The sequence below is a fragment of the Ranitomeya imitator genome, chromosome 2, assembly GCF_032444005.1.
Source record: "Ranitomeya imitator isolate aRanImi1 chromosome 2, aRanImi1.pri, whole genome shotgun sequence".
Classification (NCBI taxonomy): Eukaryota; Metazoa; Chordata; class Amphibia; order Anura; family Dendrobatidae; genus Ranitomeya; species Ranitomeya imitator.
In genome coordinates this window covers 48,848,433-48,872,384 of record NC_091283.1, presented here as the reverse complement: position 1 = coordinate 48,872,384, position 23,952 = coordinate 48,848,433, and the positions used below count along the sequence as shown (strand labels likewise).

Sequence of the window (23,952 nt, the reverse complement as noted above, 5' to 3'; positions counted from 1 at the left end):
TTATCATAGCACTCCAAACTAGTGACAGATTATTCTCCACCGATCCAGTACTATCAAGGAGAGTTTGATCATTTTTTTGCCGGACGCATATTTGCCACTTGACAATCATGGCATTAGTTGATTGTCATGGTCATGTTCATCATTAGTGAACTATAATGGACAAATTGACCATTGGCTATTATTGTCATGTTTATTTGTTGACAAAAATAGATGTATCAACTGGTTAATAGAAGAACTCAGTTAAGAAGGAAAGGAGTTGGAAATGGAAAAGGATATCTGCCTGATCTTTCTTTATCTGATCCACTTTGGATAATGTGTGACTGGTGAATACATCATTGAGTTGCTGCTCATATGCACGATCCAAAAATCAACAGTTCGCGTGGGAAATATTAGATACCTAAAGACTGAACTTTAACCAAAATAATGCACATGCAACAAGCAAAACAAAGCTTCATTCATATTTATCCTGTTTAACCTATTGTTTCACTCCATTGTTGGAACAGAAATTAATGGCAGTTACACGATGGACAATAGTAGCACCCGACAGACCCAGTTGACTATGATGTGCTCAGTTGAGCCTTTGTCATTTTTCTACTATTTTACAGGTCAAAATAGCTGAGCTACAAACAAAGCCTCCAGTGTAGATGTGAACTTAGCCAAAAGATGTGACTCCTTTCCATAAAATAAATAATAACCGGTAATAATCTTTATTTTTATATATAGCGCTTACATATTCTGCAGCACCTTACAGTTTGCACACATTATCAAAATAAAACAGTTGTGATACAAGCTTAATCTTTCTTTTAGCATTAAATGATTACTGTTCTTGAGAGCTATATGATATTTTGTACACTCATACAGGCATGGTCGATATTAAAAATAGAATAAAAAAATATAATTGTTTGCACACAATCTTTGTATTTATTTCAATTTATATATTTTAATATTAGAGCAATTTTCTTATTTTCTAAGATCTGGAACTTCTAAGGTTCCTTTAGGAAAGAAGTTCATCTTCAGCTCAGAAACGAGGGACAACATTCATCTGGTAGGACTGAGGTCTTGATCCATTGGTGTTGGGCTCGGGTTTTACGCTCAGATTCTTTCTGTCTACAGTGGGCTCCAAGGTAAACTTCTGAAGTATGGTGGTTAGAAAGAGGAAGAGCTCCATGCGAGCCAGGCTTTCTCCCACACACATGCGTTTGCCTGAGAAAACGGAAAGCGCAAACACCATACAGTAAGTAGTCAATTTAAAGGCGTTGTTTGATTTCGAAAAAACATTTTTAATTGCCTTTTTGTAAATCAACAGAGGATGGGCAGGCGTCCTGTTTTCTTTTCAGCATAATCCAGTTTGAAGAATGATTTGAAGGGTCAGTATATAAATTTCACTTCCCTAATTGGAGAACTAAATACTTACTGCGTTCCAGCGCCGGTCTTCACCACTGCCTCCAGTGATAGTCCACAGGCTGCAGGGATGATGTTACGATTACAGCAGACATCAGTGCGCAGCCAAATAATAAACTCTGGTGCTCATGCCATCTAAATCAGCAAAAACTCTGAGCCAAATTATTGGCTGTAGTTTGGACATTTACTGTCATTTGTGAAGTCAGCGTTGTGGAGTCAGCGGTGCAGCCTGTAAACCATCATCGAAGGCAGCAGTGAAGTGCGGACGCTGCAGCAAATAAAGTAATTGAGCAAGTAAATAAGTAATGCTCAGTTTATTATTTTCATCCAGAATGAGCTTTTGGAGAAAAATGATCATTCGTGGAAAACATCTTTAAGGTTAGAAGTTAGCAATAATGTCAAAAGTCTCAACGTGCTGCCAGTAATTTATATTAGATAATCTTAAAGATTTACCATGGTATTACAATGTGTCTGTAAAAAATATTGCCTGTCCTTGATTTATTGTTAAACCGTTCAGAAATAGTACAAAATCAAGTTGATAACCCTGGTTAAAAGTCATGACATGCCAGGTTAGCACCTTTCTACCATAGACAATAGCTCAAAACTTTTCTGAGATGCCGCAAATTTATCAGTCCAAATCAAACCTTTGAGTCGTGTCTTAAACTGTTTTATGTGATAAATGTAAATTAATTCAGTGGGTTTAAAAACACACAAACAATTGATTCCTAAATCATATCAAGTAATATTTCCGATCTTCCTAATACCAGTCTGTCAACCAACCATATAAATATATTTTCATATACTCAAGCTTAAATTCAGTATTCACAAATCACAATCAAGTAATAACATCTTACCTGTAGAGAATGGCATCAAGGCATCACTCTTCTTAACGCAGCCTTTCTCATTAAGAAAGCGTCTGGGATCAAACTCCTCTGGGTTCTTGAAGTGTTTGGGGTCTTTGAGAACAGAAGTCAGGACTGGGAACACCAAGCTTCCCTGAAAGTGAATGTATGAATATGCATGTCTAGAAAACTGGAAGTGTTAAAAGTGAGATCTGTTTAGTTATTCCTATGAAGTAAAGATGAACGAATCTGCCAAAATTTGTCTTGGGCAGAATCGATTCAATCCAAATCAAATTTAGTCCAAATTGAAAATGCCCCAAAAAGACATTTTAATATGCTACGAGGTTCCTCCAGGCCCCACAGCTCCTTTGCTTGGCTCTTTCAGTCTTTGGATTGATCCTGGATAGGGTTGAGCGAAACAGGTCGAAAATTTTCAAAAGTCGCCGACTTTTGGCAAGGTCGGGTTTCATGAAACCCGACCCGACCCCTGTGTGGGGTTGGCCATGGAGTCGGCGATCTTTTAAATCTAGAATCGGAATTCCGATACCGATTCCCGATATGTTTATATCGGGAATTGGTATTGGAATTCAGATTTAAGTGTAAAATAAAGAATTAAAATAAAAAATATCGCAATACTTACCCTCTGACGCGCCCTGGTACTAACCGGGAACCTTCCTTCCTTAGAATCAGCCTTCCAGGACCTTGCGGTGACGTCGCGGCTTGTGATTGGCCGCGCGGCCGCCCATGTGACCGCTCGCGCGACCAATCACAAGCCGCGACGTCACCGAAGGTCCTGGAAGGGCTGATTCTTAGGAAGGAAGGCTGCCGGAAAGAAGCAGGGCGCATCCGAGGGTGAGTATATACCTAATAGGAATATACTCACCCTCGGACGCGCCCTGCTTCTTTCCGGCAGCCTTCCTTCCTAAGAATCAGCCCTTCCAGGACCTTCGGTGACGTCGCGGTGACGTCGCGTCTTGTGATTGGTCGCGCGAGCGGTCACATGGGCGGCCGCGCGGCCAATCACAAGCCACGACGTCACCGCAAGGTCCTGGAAGGCTGATTCTAAGGAAGGAAGGTTCCCGGTTAGTACCAGGGTGCGTCAGAGGGTAAGTATTGCGATATTTTTTATTTTAATTCTTTATTTTACACTAAAATATGGATCACAGGGCCTGAAGGAGAGTTTCCGCTCCTTCAGACCCTGGGAACCATGGAAACCCAATGCACTGCATTGTGTTTCGAGTTTCGGCCGACCCCGACCCCAACTTTTTTATAGGATCGGCCGATTTCACTCGACCCGACTTTTGAAAAAGTCGGGTTTTCGTGAAACCCGACCCGATCCTATAAAAGTAAAGGTCGCTCAACCCTAATCCTGGACCTTGAGTCTTCCGGCTTTGACTAGACCTCACTTAGTCACTTGGAACACGATACACATCAGTGACATCAATAATGTGTGAGGATAGTCAGTGACAGAATATCCGAAGATCAATCTAAAGACTGATTTTAACCCCTCTGTGACCTTAGACGTACTATCCCGTCGAGGTGCCCTGGGCTTATCTGACCCTGGACGGGATAGTACGTCATAGCCGATCGGCCGCGCTCACGGGGGGAGCGCGGCCGATCGCGGCCGGGTGTCAGCTGCTTATCGCAGCTGACATCCGGCACTATGTGCCAGGAGCGGTCACGGACCGCCCCCGGCACATTAACCCCCGGCACACCGCGATCAAAGATGATCGCGATGTGCCGGCGGTACAGGGAAGCACCGCGCAGGGAGGGGGCTCCCTGCGGGCTTCCCTGAGCCCCCCGCAGCAACGCGATGTGATCGCGTTGCTGCGAGGGTCTCACCTCCCTCCCTGCTCCCTCCAGCCCCGGATCCAAGATGGCCGCGGATCCGGGTCCTGCAGGGAGGGAGGTGGCTTCACAGAGCCTGCTCAGAGCAGGCACTGTGAAGGCTGCAGCGCTGCATGTCAGATCAGTGATCTGACAGAGTGCTGTGCAAACTGTCAGATCACTGATCTGTGATGTCCCCCCCTGGGACAAAGTAAAAAAGTTAAAAAAAATTTTTCCAAATGTGTAAAAAAAATAAAAAAAAATATTCCAAAATAATGAAAAAAAAAAAAAAATATTATTCCCATAAATACATTTCTTCATCTAAATAAAAAAAAAAAACCAATAAAAGTACACATATTTAGTATCGCCGCGTCCGTAACGACCCGACCTATAAAACTGTCCCACTAGTTAACCCCTTCAGTAAACACCGTAAGAAAAAAAAAAAAACGAGGCAAAAAACAACGCTTTATTATCATACCGCCGAACAAAAAGTGGAATAACACGCGATCAAAAGGACAGATATAAACAACCATGGTACCGCTGAAAGCGTCGTATTGTCCCGCAAAAAACGAGCTGCCATACAGCATCATCAGCAAAAAAATAAAAAAGTTATAGTCCTGAGAATAAAGCGATGCAAAAATAATTATTTTTTCTGTAAAATAGTTTTTATCGTATAAAAGCGCCAAACCATAAAAAAATGATATAAATGAGGTGTCGCTGTAATCGTACTGACCCGAAGAATAAAACTGATTTATCAATTTTACCAAACGCGGAACGGTATAAACGCCTCCCCCAATAGAAATTCATGAATAGCTGGCTTTTGGTCATTCTTCCTCACAAAAATCGGAATAAAAAGCGATCAAAAAATGTCACGTGCCCAAAAATGTTTTCAATAAAAACGTCAACTCGTCCCGCAAAAAAACAAGACCTCACGTGACTCTGTGGACCAAAATATGGAAAAATTATAGCTCTCAAAATGTGGTATTGCAAAAAATATTTTTTGCAATAAAAAGGGTCTTTCAGTGTGTGACGGCTGCCAATCATAAAAATCCGCTAAAAAACTCGCTATAAAAGTAAATCAAACCCCCCTTCATCACCCCCTTAGTTAGGGAAAAATAAAAAAAAATGTATTTATTTCCATTTTCCCATTAGGGCTAGGGTTAGGGCTAGGGTTAGGGCTAGGGCTAGGGTTAGGGCTAGGGTTAGGGCTAGGGTTAGGGCTAGGGCTAGGGTTAGGGTTAGGGCTAGGGTTAGGGCTAGGGCTAGGGTTAGGGCTAGGGTTAGGGCTAGGGTTAGGGCTAGGGTTAGGGCTAGGGTTAGGGTTAGGGTTAGGGCTAGGGTTAGGGCTAGGGTTAGGGCTAGGGTTAGGGTTAGGGTTGGGGCTACAGTTAGGGTTGGGGCTAAAGTTAGGGTTAGGGTTTAGATTACATTTACAGTTGGGAATAGGGTTGGGATTAGGGTTAGGGGTGTGTCAGGGTTAGAGGTGTGGTTAGGGTTACCGTTGGAATTAGGGTTAGGGGTGTGTTTAGATTAGGGTTTCAGTTATAATTGGGGGGTTTCCACTGTTTCGGCACATCAGGGGCTCTCCAAACACGACATGGTGTCCGATCTCAATTCCAGCCAATTCTGCGTTGAAAAAGTAAAACAGTGCTCCTTCCCTTCCGAGCTCTCCTGTGTGCCCAAACAGGGGTTTACCCCAACATATGGGGTATCAGCGTACTCAGGACAAATTGCACAACAACTTTTGTGGACCAATTTCTCCTGTTACCCTTGGGAAAATACAAAACTGGGGGCTAAAAAATAATTTTTGTGGGAAAACAAAAAGATTTTTTATTTTCACGGCTCTGCGTTATAAACTGTAGTGAAACACTTGGGGGTTCAAAGTTCTCACAACACATCTAGATAAGTTCATTGAGGGGTCTAGTTTCCAATATGGGGTCACTTGTGGGGGGTTTCTACTGTTTAGGTACATTAGGGGCTCTGCAAACGCAATGTGACGCCTGCAGACCAATCCATCTAAGTCTGCATTCCAAATGATGCTCCTTCCCTTCCGAGCCCTCCCATGCGCCCAAACGGTGGTTCCCCCCCACATATCGGGTATCAGCGTACTCAGGACAAATTGGACAACAACATTTAGGGTCCAATTTCTCCTGCTAACCTTGGAAAAATACAAAACTGGGGGCTAAAATATAATGTTTGTGGAAAAAAAAATATTTTTTATTTGCATGGCTCTGCGTTATAAACTGTAGTGAAATACTTGGGGGTTCAAAGCTCTCACAACACATCAAGATGAGTTCCTTAGGGGGTCTACTTTCCAAAATGGTGTCACTTGTGGGGGGTTTCTACTGTTTAGGTACATTAGCGGCTCTGCAAACGCAATGTGACGCCTGCAGACCATTCCATCTAAGTCTGCATTCCAAATGGCGCTCCTTCCCTTCCGAACCCTCCCATGCGCCCAAACGGTGGTTCCCCCCCACATATGGGGTATCAGCGTACTCAGGACAAATTGGACAACAACTTTTGGGGTCCAATTTCTCCTGTTACCCTAGGGAAAATACAAAACTGGGGGCTAAAAAATAATTTTTGTGGGGAAAAAATTTTGTTTTATTTTTATCGCTCTGCATTATAAACTTCTGTGAAGCCCTTGGTGGGTCAAAGTGCTCACCACACATCCAGATAAGTTCCTTAGGGGGTCTACTTTCCAAAATGGTGTTACTTGTGGGGGGTTTCAATGTTTAGGCACATCAGGAGCTCTCCAAACGCAACATGGCGTCCCATCTCAATTCCTGTCAATTTTGCATTGAAAAGTCAAACGGCGCTCCTTCCTTTCCGAGCTCTCCCATCCGCCCAAACAGTGGTTTACCCCCACATATGGGGTATCAGCGTACTCAGCACAAATTGTACAACAACTTTTGGGGTCCAATTTCTTCTCTTACCCTTAGAAAAATAAAAAATTGGGGGCGAAAAGATAATTTTTGTGAAAAAATATGATTTTTCATTTTTACGGTTCTACATTATAAACTTCTGTGAAGCACTGGGTGGGTCAAAGTGCTCACCACACCTCTAGATAAGTTCCTTAGGGGGTCTACTTTCCAAAATGGTGTCACTTGTGGGGGGGTTTCAATGTTTAGGCACATCAGTGGCTCTCCAAACGCAACATGGCGTCTCATCTCAATTCCTGTCAATTTTGCATTGAAAAGTCAAACGGCGCTCCTTCCTTTCCGAGCTCTCCCATCCGCCCAAACAGTGGTTTACCCCCACATATGGGGTATCAGCGTACTCAGGACAAATTGTACAACAACTTTTGGGGTCCAATTTCTTCTCTTACCCTTGGAAAAATAAATAATTGGGGGCGAAAAGATAATTTTTGTGAAAAAATATGATTTTTTATTTTTACGGTTCTACATTATAAACTTCTGTGAAGCACTTGGTGGGTCAAAGAGCTCACCACACCTCTAGATAAGTTCCTTAGGGGGTCTACTTTCCAAAATGGTGTCACTTGTGGGGGGTTTCAATGTTTAGGCACATCAGGGGCTCTCCAAACGAAACATGGCGTCCCATCTCAATTCCAGTCAATTTTGCATTGAAAAGTCAAATGGCGCTCCTTCGCTTCCGAGCTGTGCCATGCGCCCAAACAGTGGTTTACCCCCACATGTGGGGTATTGGCGTACTCAGGACAAATTGTACAACAATGTTTGGGGTCCATTTTCTCCTGTTACCCTTGGTAAAATAAAACAAATTGGAGCTGAATTAAATTTTTTGTGAAAAAAAGTTAAATGTTCATTTTTATTTAAACATTCAAAAAATTCCTGTGAAGCACCAGAAGGGTTAATAAACTTCTTGAATGTGGTTTTGAGCACCTTGAGGGGTGTAGTTTTTAGAATGGTGTCACACTTGGGTATTTTCGATCATACAGACCCCTCAAAATGACTTCAAATGAGATGTGGTCCCTAAAAAAAAAATGGTGTTGTAGAAATGAGAAATTGCTGGTCAACTTTTCACCCTTATAACTCCCTAAAAAAAAAAAATTTTGGTTCCAAAATTGTGCTGATGTAAAGTAGACATGTGGGAAATGTTACTTATTAAGTAATTTGTGTGACATATTTCTGTGATTTAATTGCATAAAAATTCAAAGTTGGAAAATTGCGAAATTTTCATAATTTTCGCCAAATTTCCGTTTTTTTCACAAATAAACACAGGTACTATCAAAGAATTTTTACCATTGTCATGAAGTACAATATGTCACGAGAAAACAATGTCAGATTCACTGGGATCCGTTGAAGCGTTCCAGAGTTATAACCTCATAAAGGGACAGTGGTCAGAATTGTAAAAATTGGCCCGGTCATTAACGTGCAAACCACCCTTGGGGGTAAAGGGGTTAAGACCAACTCAAAGACAAGAGGGAGCAAGAGGAAAATGTATTATGCTAAATGCTTAATGTATGTGAATGTTTGTTTTAAGATGTATGATTCTGCACTACACAATACAGGGTTGTTAGCAACACTTAGGTATCTGGAAGTAAGCAGGTAGATGGATGGGGCCTAGTTCATTTAAAGTTGAAATTTTAGTTGCTCTTTTAATGAGTAGCAGTGAGTCCTTAACACAGTAGTCCAGTGGGTGTGGCCAACTAGAGGGCACTGCCCCAGTCCATACTAGTGTATGGAAGCGACGCCACGCCAACTGGACGGGCTCTGGCAGGGATTATGTATAACACATATATAGCTTCTGGTCCTGACTTAAAAAATGGTGAATTACTGCAGCGTAAAGTGTGTGTACTGAGGAAATTCATAATTCTGCAGTCACACAGAGAGACTGTAGACTTATTGATATTGACCGGACAATCCCTGCAAAAGGAGATCAAACCACAAAACTTTCCGAGACCCTGGTTTGCATTCCAGGAGATGAGTTAACTTCTAAAATATAAGTCACCTTCCTCTTTACCATTCTCCTCATGAGATCAGTCCTATGTAAGGTTGAGCACATGTTTTAAAATTTAAATTCACTGAGTTTGCCAAATTTCTCCTCCAAATTAGATTTTCAGTAAATTTGTGTGAATTTCCATATTGGAAAGCTTGTATTTGCTTGGAAAATATATGTAAAGGAGAGAAGAGAAAGAGCTTCGGTGACCATGATAGCTTACACTCTACAGATGAGAGAGAGAGGACCCCACTGACCATAAGAAGATTTTTCACACTACAGATGAGAAAGAGAGGACCCTACTGATCATAAAAGTTTACACTCTACAGTAGAGAGAAAACTACTCTGACCATAAGAGCTTACAACTACAGGAAAGAGAGAGAGGAAGCTGCAGAACATAAGAGCTTACACTCTATAGGAAAGAAGACCATGCTCACCATAATAGCTTACAAACTAAAGAAGAGATAGAAAAGGGCCCTCATGATCATAACAGCTCACACTCCATAGGAGATAGAGACACAGTGAGCAAGAAAGAGAGAGAGAAACCTGTTGACTATAAAAACTTACACACACTATACAGTGGGGGAATAAATATATGATTCTTTGCTGATTTTGTAAGTTTGCCCACTGACAAAGACATGAACAGTCTATAATTTTTAGGATTGGTTAATTTTAACATTAAAAGATATAATATCAAAAATAAAATCCAGAAAAATCACATTGTTTAAGTTATATAAATGTATTTGCATTTTGAAGTGAGAAATAAGCATTTGATCCCTCTGGCAAATAAGACTTAATATTTGGTGGCAAAACCCTTGTTGGCAAGCTCAGCAGTCAGGCGTTTTTTGTAGTTGATGATGAGGTTTGCGCACATGTAAATAGGAATTTTGATCCACTCCTCTTTGCAGATCATTTCTAAATCACTAAGATTTTGAGGCTTTCGCTTGGCAACTTCAAGCTTCAGCTCCCTCCATAAGTTTTCTATAGCCACTCTATGGCCTTAATGTGCTTCTTTTTCAGCCACTGCTTTGTTGCCTTGGCTGTATGTTTTGGGTGATTGTCTTGCTGAAACCATTTTTAATGTTCTGGAGAAGGGAAGGAGGATGTCACTCAGGACTTTACGGTACATGGCTCCATCCATTTTCCCATTGATGCAGTGAAGTAGTCCTGTGCCCTTAGCAGAGAAGCACCCCCAAAACATAATGTTTTTACCTCCATGCTTGACAGTGGGGATGGTGTTCTTTGGGTCGTAGGCAGCATTTCTCTTCCTCCAAACACGGCAAGTTGAGTTAATGCCAAAGACCTCAATTTTTGTCTCATCTGACTACAGTACCTTCGCCCATTCATTCACAGAATCATACAGGTGTTCATTGGCAAACTTCAGATGGGCCTGCATATGTGCCTTCTTGAGCAGGGGGACCTTGCAAGCACTTCAGGATTTTAAACCTTTAATGCGTAATGTGTTACAAATGTCTTTTTTGGTGACTGTGGTCCCAGCTGCTTTGAGATGATTAACAAGCTCCCCCTGTGCAGCTTTAGGCTGATCTTTCCCCTTCTTCGTGATCAAGGATACCCCAAGAGGTGAGATTTTGCATGGTGCCCCACATCGATGTCGATTGACAGTCATTTTGTATTTGTTCCATTTTCTTACTATTGCACAAACTGTTGTTTCCTTCTCACCCAGCATCTTACTTATGGTTTTGTAGCCCTTTCCATCTTTATACAGGTCTATGATCTTGTCTCTGACATCCTTACAAAGCTCTTTGGCCACGTTGTGGAGGTTAAGGCCCCTTCACATTAAGCGACGCTGCAGCGATACCGACAACGATCCGGATCGCTGCAGCGTCGCTGTTTGGTCGCTGGAGAGCTGTCACACAGACCGCTCTCCAGCGACCAACGATGCCGGTAACCAGGGTAAACATCGGGTAACTAAGCGCAGGGCCGCGCTTAGTAACCCGATGTTTACCCTGGTTACCATCCTAAAAGTAAAAAAAAACAAACACTAGATACTTACCTACCGCTGTCTGTCCTCCAGCGCTGCGCTCTGCTTCTCTGCTCTCCTCCTGTACTGGCTGGGAGCCGGAAAGCAGAGCGGTGACGTCACCGCTCTGCTTTCCGGCTCACAGCCAGTACAGGAGGAGAGCAGAGCACAGCGCTGGAGGACAGACAGCGGTAGGTAAGTATCTAGTGTTTGTTTTTTTTTACTTTTAGCATGGTAACCAGGGTAAACATCGGGTTACTAAGCGCGGCCCTGCGCTTAGTTACCCGATGTTTACCCTGGTTACCAGTGAAGACATCGCTGGATCGGTGTCACACACGCCGATCCAGCGATGTCTCCAGGGAGTCCAGCGACGAAATAAAGTTCTGGACTTTGTTCAGCGACCAACGATCTCCCAGCAGGGGCCTGATCGTTGGTCGCTGTCACACATAACAATTTCATTAACGATATCGTTGCTACGTCACAAATAGCAACGATATCGTTAACAATATCGTTATGTATGAAGGTACCTTTAGAGTCTGACTGATTGAGTCTGTGGACAGGAGTTATTTATAAAGGTGACTATGTAAGATAGCTGTCTTTAATGCAGGTCTTGAGTTGATTAGGAGCGTCTAACTTTTCTGTAGGAGCCAGATCTCTTAATGGTTGATAGGGGATCAAATACTTATTTCTCACTGCAAAATGCAAATAAATTTATATAGTTTATACAATGTGATTTTCTGGATTTTACTTTTGATATTCCATCTCTCATTGTTAAAAATAGCCTATCCTTAAAAGTATAGCATGTTCATGTCTTTGTCAGTGGGCAAACTTACAAAATCAGCAGGGGATCAAATACTTATTTCCCCCATTGTCCGTATGGCTGCCACTCGAGACAAAGGGATCCAATCCTGTCCGATTTATTCGATTCCTACATACTGCATTTGATTCATAAACTTAGAAGATTGTATGTTCAGGAAGATCCAGAAAAAAAGGTGAGACCTCCTGAACTACAGTTAAGAAATCTTTCTGGCCCTGAGAAGGTTCTTATGCTTCTGAAAGGTTGAGACTGAGACTTGGAAAAACTATTGGGTGGAGTTTGGTGCATGGAGGGCCAAGATCCCTAAAAGAGAGAGTGACCATGTTTGAAAATTTGTGAATTCACTCTTCTCATACCACTAAGCTACCCATCTTGCTGATACCAACCACCAAAGGCTGTCAAATATGATCAAAAGATTGAGAGGAGCAGCATACACTACCTTTGGAATGTGAAATCCCCTGAAGGTTGTGTCCTTGCTGACAGCATGTGGAACTCCTGCAGGAACAATATCAGCAAATCTCTGGATCTCGTGGATTGCGGCTTCTGTATACGGCATTTTACTTTTGTCTTCTATTGATGGACAGCGATCTTTCCCTATTACATTGTCAATTTCATTGTGGATCTTCTCTGAAGTTAACAAAAATGGAACAATGGAAATATTTTTCAATCTAGAATTATATTCAAATTATATCTATTTTGCAATTACAACCAAATAACAGCTGAAGATTGTTTGAAAAGTTAAGGGTATGTGCCCACAATCCAGAATAGCAGCAGTTTTGAGGCAGCTCACCTGTGATGTGTCCAAACTGCTGAGTTATTGGTTACAAGCACAGTGGATGGGATTTATAGAAACCTGATGCCCACTGTGCTCATTATATGCGATAAATCCTCATTGTTCAATGAACACATGTGGATTTACCTGAGTGATTAGAATGCAACGTTTTGGATGCAGCTAAAATGTGCTACTTCCAAAACTTTGTTATGTCCTGATCTTGGGCACATAGCCTAAAATTGGTATGCTCAATATGTGTCTTTAGGAGCCCACAACTTCCCAGGCTATTCAGTTCCTTGTTGCTAAGAAACCATCACTCCTTCTTGATTGACATTTCTAGTTTAGTAGATTCATCCTTCTTCTGAGTTGAATGTGCATCTGTAAAACAGTCAGGTCTGACAGTGGCATGTTCTAAAATTTACACTTTTATCACTGTATTTGTATATAGAGATTAAAGGGCCATTGAAAAAGTGAGTGGTGAATAGGAGAACTGCTCTTTAAACAACCAATGATGTGGGAAAGGGACTTATGACTTTGCAAGACTGATAACAGTAGATCTGGGTCTGGAGCTGAGAGGAAAGATGTTCAAACTCCATATAAACAAAATGTAAACAATGTAACACAAAAGTACTCATATCGTCCCACTTCCTATGGCACCTAAGATTATCTAGGAATTTCTCTCCCAATACTTCCCCTACAATTATATAGGATAAAAGTAGTCCCCTTTAGATTGGATAATGTTCCGCTTGAAACACTGCAGTATGCCATCCCATTCCTTAAGCCAGATGATTGGATAGAAAAAGGAATAACTCAATTGGGGAACTTGACGCAAGCTAATGCTCTATCTCCGTTTTCTTCACTGGTGGATAAATACTTGCATCTACTATATAATCATCTAAGGGTCACTTCCGTCAATAGTAAAAACATATAATGTTAAAAATAATAATAAAAAAAAATAAAATCATTATTTACTACTCACCCTCCGGTGGCCCCCGGATCCAGACCAGGAATTTCCCGCTCCTTGTGCTCCTCCTCGGTCCCCAGAATGCAATGCGGCAATGACCGGAGATGAGGTAGCGGTCTTGTGAGACCGCTACATCATCACGTGTTATTGCCGCAATGCATTCTTGGGACCAAGGAGCTGGAAAGGCCTTGGCTGGATCCGGGGGCCGCCGGAGGGTGAGTATATAATTATTTTTATATAACTATTTTTTGTTTTAATTCTTTTTTTAACAGGGATATGGTGCCCACATTGCTCTATACTATGTGGGCTGTGTTATACACTATGTGGCTGTGCAATATGCTACGTGGCTGTGTTATTCACTACGTAGGCTGTGTAATATACTACAAGGTTGTGTAATATACTGCATGGGCTGTGCTATATACTATGTGGGCTGTGTATTATACTACGTGGCTGTGCTATATACTATGTGGGCTGTGCTACATACTACGTGGTCTGTGCTACATACTACGTGGCTGTGCAATAAACTACGTGGCTGTGTTATATACTAAGTGGCTGTGGAATAAACTACGTGGCTGTGCTATACACTAGGTGAGCTGTGTTATACACTACGTGGGCTGATATATATACTATGTGGCTGTGCAATATACTACGTGGGCTGTGTAGTATACTACGTGCTGTGTAATATACTGCGTGGGCTGTGCTACCTACTACGTGGCTGTGCAATATAATACATGGCTGAGCAATATACTACATGTGCTGTACTACATACTATAAGGCTGTACTACATACTACGTGGCTGTCTAATAAACTACATGGCTGTGTTATACTATATGGCTGTGCAATATACTAAGTGGCTGTGCAATAAACTACGTGGGCTATCTAAATACTACGTGGCTGTGCAATAAACTACGTGGCTGTGCAACATACTTCGCGGGCTGTGCTACATACTACGTGAGCTGTACTACATGGCTGTGCAATAAACTACGTGGCTGTGTTATACTACATGGCTGTGCAATATACTACGTGGCTGTGCTATATACTATGTGGGCTGTGTTATACACTACGTGGCTGTGCAATATACTACGTGGCTGTGCTATAAACTGTGTGAGCTTTGCAATATACTACGTGCCTGTGCAATATACTACGTGGCTGTGCAATGCTCTACGTGGGCTGTGCTACATACTACATGGCTGTGCAATAAAATAAGTGGCTGTGTAATATACTATGTGGCTGTGTAATATACTATGTGGGCAGTGTAACATACTACGTGGCTGTCCAATGTATTATGTGGGCTGTGCCACATACTATGTGGCTGTGCAATATACTACATGGGCTGTGCAATATACTACGTGGCTGTGCAACATACTATGTGGCTGTGCAATATACTATGTGGGCTGTGCAATATACTACATGGCTGTGCAATATACTATGTGGCTATGCAATATACTATGTGGCTGTGCTACATACTACATGGCTGTGTTATAAACTATGTAGTTGTGTTATTTACTACGTGGCTGTGCAATATACTATGTGGGCTGTGTTATACACTACGTGGGCTGTGCTATATACTACGTGGCTGTGCAATATACTACGTGGCTGTGTAATATACTACATGGCTGTGAAATATACTACGTGGGCTGGGCTACATACTATGTGGCTGTGCAATAAATTATGTGGCTGTGTTATACTACGTGGCTGTGCAATATACTATGCGACTGTGCAATATACTACGTGGGCTGTGTTATTCACTTCGTGCACTGTGCTATATACTACGTGGCTGTGTAATTTACTACGATGGCTGTGTAATATACTGTGTGGCTGTGTAATATACTACGTGGGCTGTGCAATATATTATGTGGCTGTGCAATATACTACCGGGCTGTGCAATATACTATGTGGCTGTGCTATAAAGTCTGTGGGCTGTGCTATATACTATGTGGGCTGTGTTATATACTACGTGGGCTGTGCTATATACTACATGTACTGTGCAATATACTACATGGCTCTGCAATTTACTACGTGGCTGTGCAATTTACTACGTGGCTGTGCTATATACTATGTGGCTGTGCTATATACCACGTGGGCTGTGTTATATGCTACGTGAGCTGTTATATGCTACGTGGGCTGTTATATACTATGTGGCTGTGCTATATACTACGTGGCCGGCCATGAACAATCAGCGACAGGCTCACTTCGGCCGCAAATTGGGGCGGGATTTGAACCACGCTTTGCTAATTGGTCGCGCCCGGCCAGCCGAATCCTGTGTGTTCATTGTATTATTCTAAAATCTTCATAAATAAACTACATACATATTCTAGAATACCCAATGCGTTAGAATCGGGCCACCATTTAGTAGCATTAATAAGAGAGACTTTTTGAAATATCTTCAAGTTAGACATGTTATGAACAGTATGAATAATGGGTCAGAAAGCTTAAAATCTGATTTAGAATACTATTTTTCTATTAATAGGGACTAGTGTTGAGCGATACCTTCCGATATCGGAAAGTATCGGTATCGGATTGGATCGGCCGATATTCAAAAAATATCGGATATCGCCGATACCGATACCCGATCCCAATGCAAGTCAATGGGACCAAAATATCGGAATTAAAATAAACCCTTTCTTTCCTTGTAGGTTCATTCTACATGAAGGAAAACAACTAAGAATAATGTAGGATGTATTTGGGGAGGTGGCGGAGACATTAAAGGCATAGAGGTTTAGCCCAATCAAATAGAATAGCATGATTTTTTTTTTTTTAAAGACGTTCGGAGTGACAAAAATATTGACTATGTAATTTTTTTTTTATTTTGTCCGATATTGATGTTTCACTATTCCACGCCCTTCCCCTTCTTTTTTTTACTTTTCCCACACTTTCATCTTCATCATCATCAGCATCTTTGACATCAACTTCTTCTTCACCTTATTCATCTTCTTCTTCATCTTCTACCTATTTTTTTTTTGGATTACATTCTTCATATTAATTTTATTCAACTATTATTATTCTTCCTATTCTACTTCTTCATCATATCCTCATTTGTGACAGGCATTGCCGTAGTTGTTATCTATAAAAGTTTGAAGATTACACCTTACGTTCTGCCTGTCACAAAAGTTACATTTGTCCGCGTTCAGTTTGGCCTGCAGCATAAGGCTTTATCCAGGGGCACCACGAGGAGGAACGGACTCACCCCCATACACTGCTTAGCCTTCTTCTGCATATAATTTAGATAATATCTTTTGCTCTGATATTAAGTGTTATGCTTAATGTTCTTCTGCTCTTTGTTCTGCAGCCTTTTGTTCTTCTGCTTCTCGGTCTTCCATGTCGTCGTCTCCAGGGTCGTCATCTCGAGGGTCGTCGTCTCCGCCGTCGTCGTCGTCTCCGCCGTCATCGTCGTCATCTTACGGGTGGTCTTCTGGGTCGTCATCTTTAGGGTCTTGAACTTGGAAATGTAGCAGAAGGTACAAGAAGGCTGAGAAAATGCCGAGAACTAGCTGATGGAACTGGAACTCGGATGGCTACCCGAAGGTCAAAGAGCCAATGGAACTACCGAGGACCAGCTGACGTTACTGGAACCCGGTTACTAAGCAGGAGGTACCCGTGCTAAAAAGCACTACCAAGTACAGCCTGACATTGGCGGAACTCAGATACCCAGAAGGAGGCACCTAAGCCAAAGGCTCTGCCCGGAACCAGCTAACATTACTGGAACCAGGATGGGGAGCAGAAGGTACAAGAGCAAAAGACACTGCCGCGAACCAGCTGACGGTACTGGAACCCGGATGGGTAGCCGAAGGTCCAAGAGCCAATGGAACTACCGAGGACCAGCTGACGTTACTGGAACCCGGTTACTAAGCAGGAGGTACCCGTGCTAAAAAGCACAACCAAGGACCACCTGACATTGGTGGAACTCGGATACCCAGAAGGAGGCACCTAAGCCAAAGGCTCTGCCCGGAACCAGCTGACGGTACTGGAACCAGGATGGGGAGCAGAAGGTACAAGAGCAAAAGTCACTGCCGAGAACCAGCTGACGGTACTGGAACCAGGATGCGTTGGCCAACTGTGCAAGAGCCAATGGCACGACCGAGGACCAGCTGACGGTGCTGGAACCCGGTTACTAAGCTGTAGGTGCCCGCGCTTAAAAGCACTACCAAGGACCGCCTGACTTTGGCAGAACTCGGATACCCAGGATGAGGCACCTAATCAAAGGCTCGGCCCGGAACCAGCTGACGGTGCTGGAACCAGGTGGTGGACCAGAAGGTCCACAGGAGAGGAGAGAACAGCTAGGCCGCGAGGCAGCCGCAGTTACCGAACCCCAACAGTCCTACAGGGGGAGCTTGGCCTACTGGCACTACAGAACCAGCTGACGGTGCTGGAACCAGGATGTGTTGCCTATTAAAGATTGTCTTCCTACAGCCCCAACTAGCGGTGTTGGAGCAAAGGGTAAGCAGGGGGAGCAGAGTGTAGGCCGAAGCCTGCACTGGAGGCAGCTTTGTGTCTGCCTTACGTTTGCAGGACACTTTGCCGGCTACACAGTGGGGGAACAGCTGGCGTTGCTGAACCCCACTGACACAATGGCGGGTGAATTCTCTGTGCAGCCTGCACTTCCAGGCACCAACTGGTGGTGTTAGAGCCCAGGGTCTGAAGAAGGAGGAGAGGAGCAGAGTGTAGGCCGAAGCCTGCACTGGTGGCAGCTTTTGTTCGATTGTGCCAGCGTGGCTTGTGCTGGACACGTTGCCGACTACACAGCAGGGGAACAGCTGGCACTGCTGAACCCCACTAACACATTGGCTGGTGTTTTTCTTTGTGCAGCTAGCACTTCCAGGCTACAAATGGCAGTGTTATAGCCCAGGGGCAGCAGGAGGAGGAGAGGAGCAGAGTGTAGGCCGAAGCCTGCACTGGTGGCAGCTTTTGTTCAATTGTGCCAGCGTGGCTTGTGCTGGACACGTTGCCGACTACACAGCAGGGGAACAGCTGGCGGTGCTGAACCCCACTGACACAATGGCGGGTGTTTTTCTCTGTGCAGCCAGCACTTCCGGGCACCAACTGGCGGTGTTAGAGCCCAGGGTCAGCAGGAGGAGGAGAGGAGCAGAGTGTAGGCCGAAGCCTAGTAGAACCAATTTCAAAGGTAACCTTTAACCCCCCCTCAGGTGTTGCAAGGTACAAGAGCCACACCTTGTGCAGCATTAATGCTGCACAAGTAAAAGGTTGCTCTATTAATTTTGCTCCTTGCACACGCTGAATAAAACACGTACACTATTTAGCCCATTATACTGTCAAACAGTAGTGGAGGCGTGACTTGTCTTTTTAAGGAGACGCAGCACAGGTGTCAAAATTTACACCTAGGTGCTGGGCGCAGATTCCTGAGCGTTGTTATTTGCTGTACAGGAGTCTGCGCTCTTGTTATCCCTTGGCCATGCGCTGTGAGCGCTGCCTGTCTTCTGATCTCATTTCATGTTGGCCGGTGCGGTTAGCGATGGCCATGAAACCCAGACCCGCAGTGTCTTTTCTTTAAGTCACACTACGGGGCTGGGATTCGTGGCCTTGCGCAGTAATTTTTTTCGCCTGTCACTCATGTCCTTACACCTGCTTCAGACTGGGCGGCCTCAGCTGATCCCTTCTCGCATGAGGCCGCACAGTCTGAAGAATTCGGAAGGAGATGGGTAAAGACAGGCGAAGATATGCACTGCTCGTGCCCATCAATCACACCCTCGCAGTCAAAATAAGTAAGACAACGAGGAGCGTTGTTTCAGGCAGGGCGGACGCACAGGCGCAGCCAGCCAACCAATGATGTCTGAAGATGGGCAGCGCTACCAAGGGGGGTGCTGCGTGTCATTAAAAAGGAAAGTCACACCTCAGGGACATTGTAATGGTCTGTAATGAGACACATTTTGTACGTATTACATTCAACGTGGGCAAGGAGAAAAAGTCAGCCACCTTGTACAAATGCAGCAGTACTGCTGTACAAGGTGGCTGTTATACATAGAAACACCTTGGGGTGGGTGGCAGGGTCCCTTTAATTTCAGTTCATGTGCCTGCGTGGCGTTTGCAGGTCACGTTGCCGGCTACACAGCAGGGGAACAGCTGGCGGTGCTGAACCCCACTGACACATTGGCGGGTGTTTTTCTCTGTGCAGCTAGCACTTCCGGGCAAAAACTAGCGGTGTTAGAGCCCAGGGTCAGCAGGATGAGGAGAGGAGCAGAGTATAGGCCGAAGCCTAGTTGAACCAATTTCAAAGGTTACCTTTAAACCCCCCCTCAGGTGTTACAAAGTACAAGAGCCACACCTTGTGCAGCATTAATGCTGCACAAGTAAAAGGTTGCTCTATGAATTTTTCAACTTGCACACGCAGAATGAAACACGTAAACAATTCCGCCTATTCTACATTCAAACTGTAGTGGAGGCGTGACTTGTCTTTTTAAGGAGACGCAGCACAGGTGTCAAAATTTACACCTAGGTGCTGGGCGCATCCTCCTGAGCGTTGATATTTGCTGTACAGGAGTCTGCGCTCTTGCGTTATCCCTTGGCAATGCCCTGTAAGCGCTGCCCGTCTTATGACCTCATTTCATGTAGGCCGGTGCGGTTAGCGATGGCCATGAATCCCAGACACACAGTGTGTTTTCAAAAAATCACACTGCGGGGATGGGATTCGTGGCCTTGTGCAGTAAATATGCTCGCCGCTCACACATGTCCTTACACCTGCTTCAGACTGGGCGGCCTCAGCTGATCCCTTATCGCATGCCTTGGCCATGAGGCCGCACAGTGTGAAGAAGGCGGAAGGAGATGAGTGAAGACAGGCGAACATATGGCGCAGGCGCAGCCAGTCAACCAATGATGTCAGAAGACGGGAAGCGCTACCAAGGGGGGTGCTGCATATCATTAGAAAGGAAAGTCACACCTCAGGGACAGTGGAATGGTCTCAATGAGACACATTTTGTACGTGTTGAGTTCCACGTGGGCAAGGAGAAAAAGTCAGCCACCTTGTACAAATGCAGCATTACTGCTGTACAAGGTGGCTGTTATACATAGAAACACCTGGGGATGGGGGGCAGGCTCCCTTCAATTTCAGTTCATGTGCCTGCGTGGCGTTTGCAGGTCACGTTGCCGGCTACACAGCAGGGGAACAGCTGGCATTGCTGAACCCCACTGACACAATGGCGGGTGTTTTTCTCTGTGCAGCCAGCACTTCCGGGCAAAAACTGACGGTGTTTGAGCCCAGGGTCAGCAGGAGGAGGAGAGGAGCAGAGTGTAGGCCGAAGCCTGCACTGGTGGCAGCTTTTGTTCGGTTGTGCCAGCATGGCTTGTGCTGGACACGTTGCCGACTGCACAGTAGGGGAACAGCTGGCAGTGCTGAACCCCACTAACACATTGGCTGGTGTTTTTCTCTGTGCAGCTAGCACTTCCGGGCAAAAACTAGCGGTGTTAGAGCCCAGGGGCAGCAGGAGGAGGAGAGGAGCAGAGTGTAGGCCGAAGCCTAGTTGAACCAATTTCAAAGGTAACCTTTAACCCCCCCTCAGGTGTTACAAAGTACAAGAGCCACACCTTGTGCAGCATTAATGCTGCACAAGTCAAAGGTTGCTCTATTAATTTGTCTACTTGCACACGCTGAATGAAACACGTACACAATTTAGCCCATTATACAGTAAAAACTGTAGTGTAGGCGTGATTTGTCTTTTTAAGGAGACGCAGCACAGGTGTCCCAAATAACACCTTGGTGCATGGGCGCAGCTTCCTGAGCGTTGTTATTTGCTGTACAGGAGTCTGCGCTCTTGTTATCCCTGGCCATGCGCTGTTAGTGCTGCCTGTTTTCTGACCTCATTTCATGTCGGCCGGTGCGGTTAGCGATGGCCATGAATCCCAGACCCACAGTGTGTTTTCAAAAATTCACACTGCGTGGCTGGGATTCGTAGCCTTGTGCAGTAAATATGTTTGCCGCTCACACATGTCCTTACACCTGCTTCAGACTGGGCGGCCTCATATGATCCCTAATCGCATGCCACGGTCATGAGGCTGCCCAGTCTGAAGAAGGCGGAAGGAGATGAGTGAAGACAGGCGAACATATGCACTGCATATGCCCATCAATCACACCCTCGCTGTTAAAATAAGTAAGACACCGAGGGGCGTTGTGTCGAGCAGGGCGGACGCACAGGCGCAGCCAGTCAACTAATGATGTCAGAAGATTGGAAGCGCTACCAAGGGGGGTGCTGCGTATCATTGTGTCGAGCAGGGCGGACGCACAGGCGCAGCCAGTCAACCAATGATGTCAGAAGACGGGAAGCGCTACCAAGGGGGGTGCTGCATATCATTAGAAAGGAAAGTCACACCTCAGGGACAGTGGAATGGTCTCAATGGGACACATTTTGTACGTGTTGAGTTCCACGTGGGCAAGTAGAAAAAGTCAGCCACCTTGTACAAATGCAGCATTACTGCTGTACAAGGTGGCTGTTATACATAGAAACACCTGGGGGTGGGGGGCAGGCTCCCTTCAATTTCAGTTCATGTGCCTGCGTGGTGTTTGCAGGTCACGTTGCCGGCTACACAGCAGGGGAACAGCTGGTGGTGCTGAACCCCACTAATAGGGTTGAGCGAAACGGGTCGTTCATTTTCAAAAGTCGCCGACTTTTGGCAAAGTCGGGTTTCGTGAAACCCGATCCGACCCCTGTGCGGGGTCGGCCATGCGGTACGCGACTTTCGCGTCAAAGTCGCGTTTCAATGACGCGAAAAGCGCCATTTCTCAGCCAATGAAGGTAAACGCAGAGTGTGGGCAGCGTGATGACATAGGTCCTGGTCCCCACCATCTTAGAGAAGGGCATTGCAGTGATTGGCTTGCTGTCTGCGGCATCACAGGGGCTATAAAGGGGAGTTCCCGCCGACCGCCATGTTACTGCTGCTGATCTGAGCTTAGGGAGAGGTTGCTGCCGCTTCGTCAGAAGCAGGGATAGCGTTAGGCAGGGTCCATTAACCACCAAACCGCTTGTGCTGTAGCGATTTCCACTGCCCAACACCACCTTCGGTGTGCAGGGACAGTGGAAGCTACATTTTATTTTTTTTCCCCTCAGCGCTGTAGCTCATTGGGCTGCCCTAGAAGGCTCCCTGATAGCTGCATTGCTGTGTGTACGCCGCTGTGCAAACCAACTGCTTTTTTCAAAGCACAAATCCTCTTGTTCCTTCCTTTCTGCACAGCTATCTTTTTTGTTTGTCCACACTTTTTATTTAATTTGTGCATCAGTCCACTCCTTATTGCTGCCTGCCATACCTGGCTGAGATTACTGCAGGGAGATAGTAATTGAAGGACACTCCCTGTTTTTTTTTTTTTTTGTTTGTTTTTTTTTGTGGGAGATTAAGATTGACATTTCTGCTAGAGTGCCATCCCTGTCTGTGCCATCTCTCACTCAGTGGGCCATAGAAAGCCTATTTATTTTTTTGCTTGATTTGGGTTATAAAATCTACCTGAAAAAATCACTACATCAATCAGTGGGAGAAAAATATTGGCCTCAGGGCTTGTGTGCCACTCTTGACTCCTGTGTGTGCCATCTCTCAGTCAGTGGGCCATAGAAAGCCTATTTTTTTTTTTTTTTGCTTTATTTGGGTTCTAAATTCTACCTGAAAAAATCAATAAATCAATCAGTGGGAGATTAATATTGGCCTTTGGGCTTGTGTGCCAGTCCTAAGCGTGCCATCTCTCTCTCTCAGATAGTGGGCCATAGAAAGCCTATTTATTATTTTTTTTATTGGGTTTATAAATTTTCCCTGGAACAAAAAAAAAAAAAGTGGGAGATTAATATTGGCCTCTGGGCTTGTGTGCCAGTCCTGAGCGTGCCATCTCTCTCACAAATAGTGGGCCACAGAAAGCCTATTTATTTTTATTTTTTTGGTTTTATAAATTCTCCCTGAAAAAAAAAGGGAGATTAATATTGGCCTTTGGGCTTGTGTGCCAGTCCTAAGCGTGCCATCTCTCTCTCTCAGATAGTGGGCCATAGAAAGCCTATTTATTATTTTTTTTATTGGGTTTATAAATTTTCCCTGAAAAAAAAAAAAAAGTGGGAGATTAATATTGGCCTCTGGGCTTGTGTGCCAGTCCGGAGCGTGCCATCTCTCTCACAAATAGTGGGCCATAGAAAGCCTATTTATTTTTTTGGTTGATTTGGGTTCTAAATTCTACCTGAAAAAATCAATAAATCAATCAGTGGGAGATAAATATTGGCCTCTGGGCTTGTGTGCCACTCCTGACTCCTGTGTGCGTCATCTCTCACTCAGTGGGCCATAGAAAGCCTATTTTTTGTTTTATTTGTTTTATAAATTCTCCCTGAAAAAATCATTTTTATTTTATTTGGTTTCTAAATTCTTCCTGAAAAAAATCATTTTTTTTTTATTATTTTTTTTTTCTAAAGTCTCCCTGGAAAAAAAAAAAAATCAAATCAGTGGGAGATTAATATT

General features: G+C 44.2%; 1 protein-coding gene across 3 annotated transcripts in view; it reads right to left on the bottom strand.

The window, feature by feature from the left end:
- Positions 1 to 679: 679 nt before the first annotated feature.
- The window catches only part of LOC138661767 (cytochrome P450 2G1-like), an 82,475-nt gene continuing 59,202 nt past the window's right edge, over positions 680 to 23,952 (bottom strand). For all 3 annotated transcript variants that reach the window (XM_069746671.1, XM_069746669.1, XM_069746670.1), the window contains 3 exons: positions 12,225 to 12,412; positions 2,256 to 2,397; positions 680 to 1,203 (listed from right to left, as the gene is read on the bottom strand). In XM_069746671.1, coding sequence (XP_069602772.1) covers positions 1,019 to 1,203; positions 2,256 to 2,397; positions 12,225 to 12,412 — 515 coding nt within the window. In that variant the 3' untranslated portion in view covers positions 680 to 1,018. The remainder of the gene's footprint in view (positions 1,204 to 2,255; positions 2,398 to 12,224; positions 12,413 to 23,952) is intronic.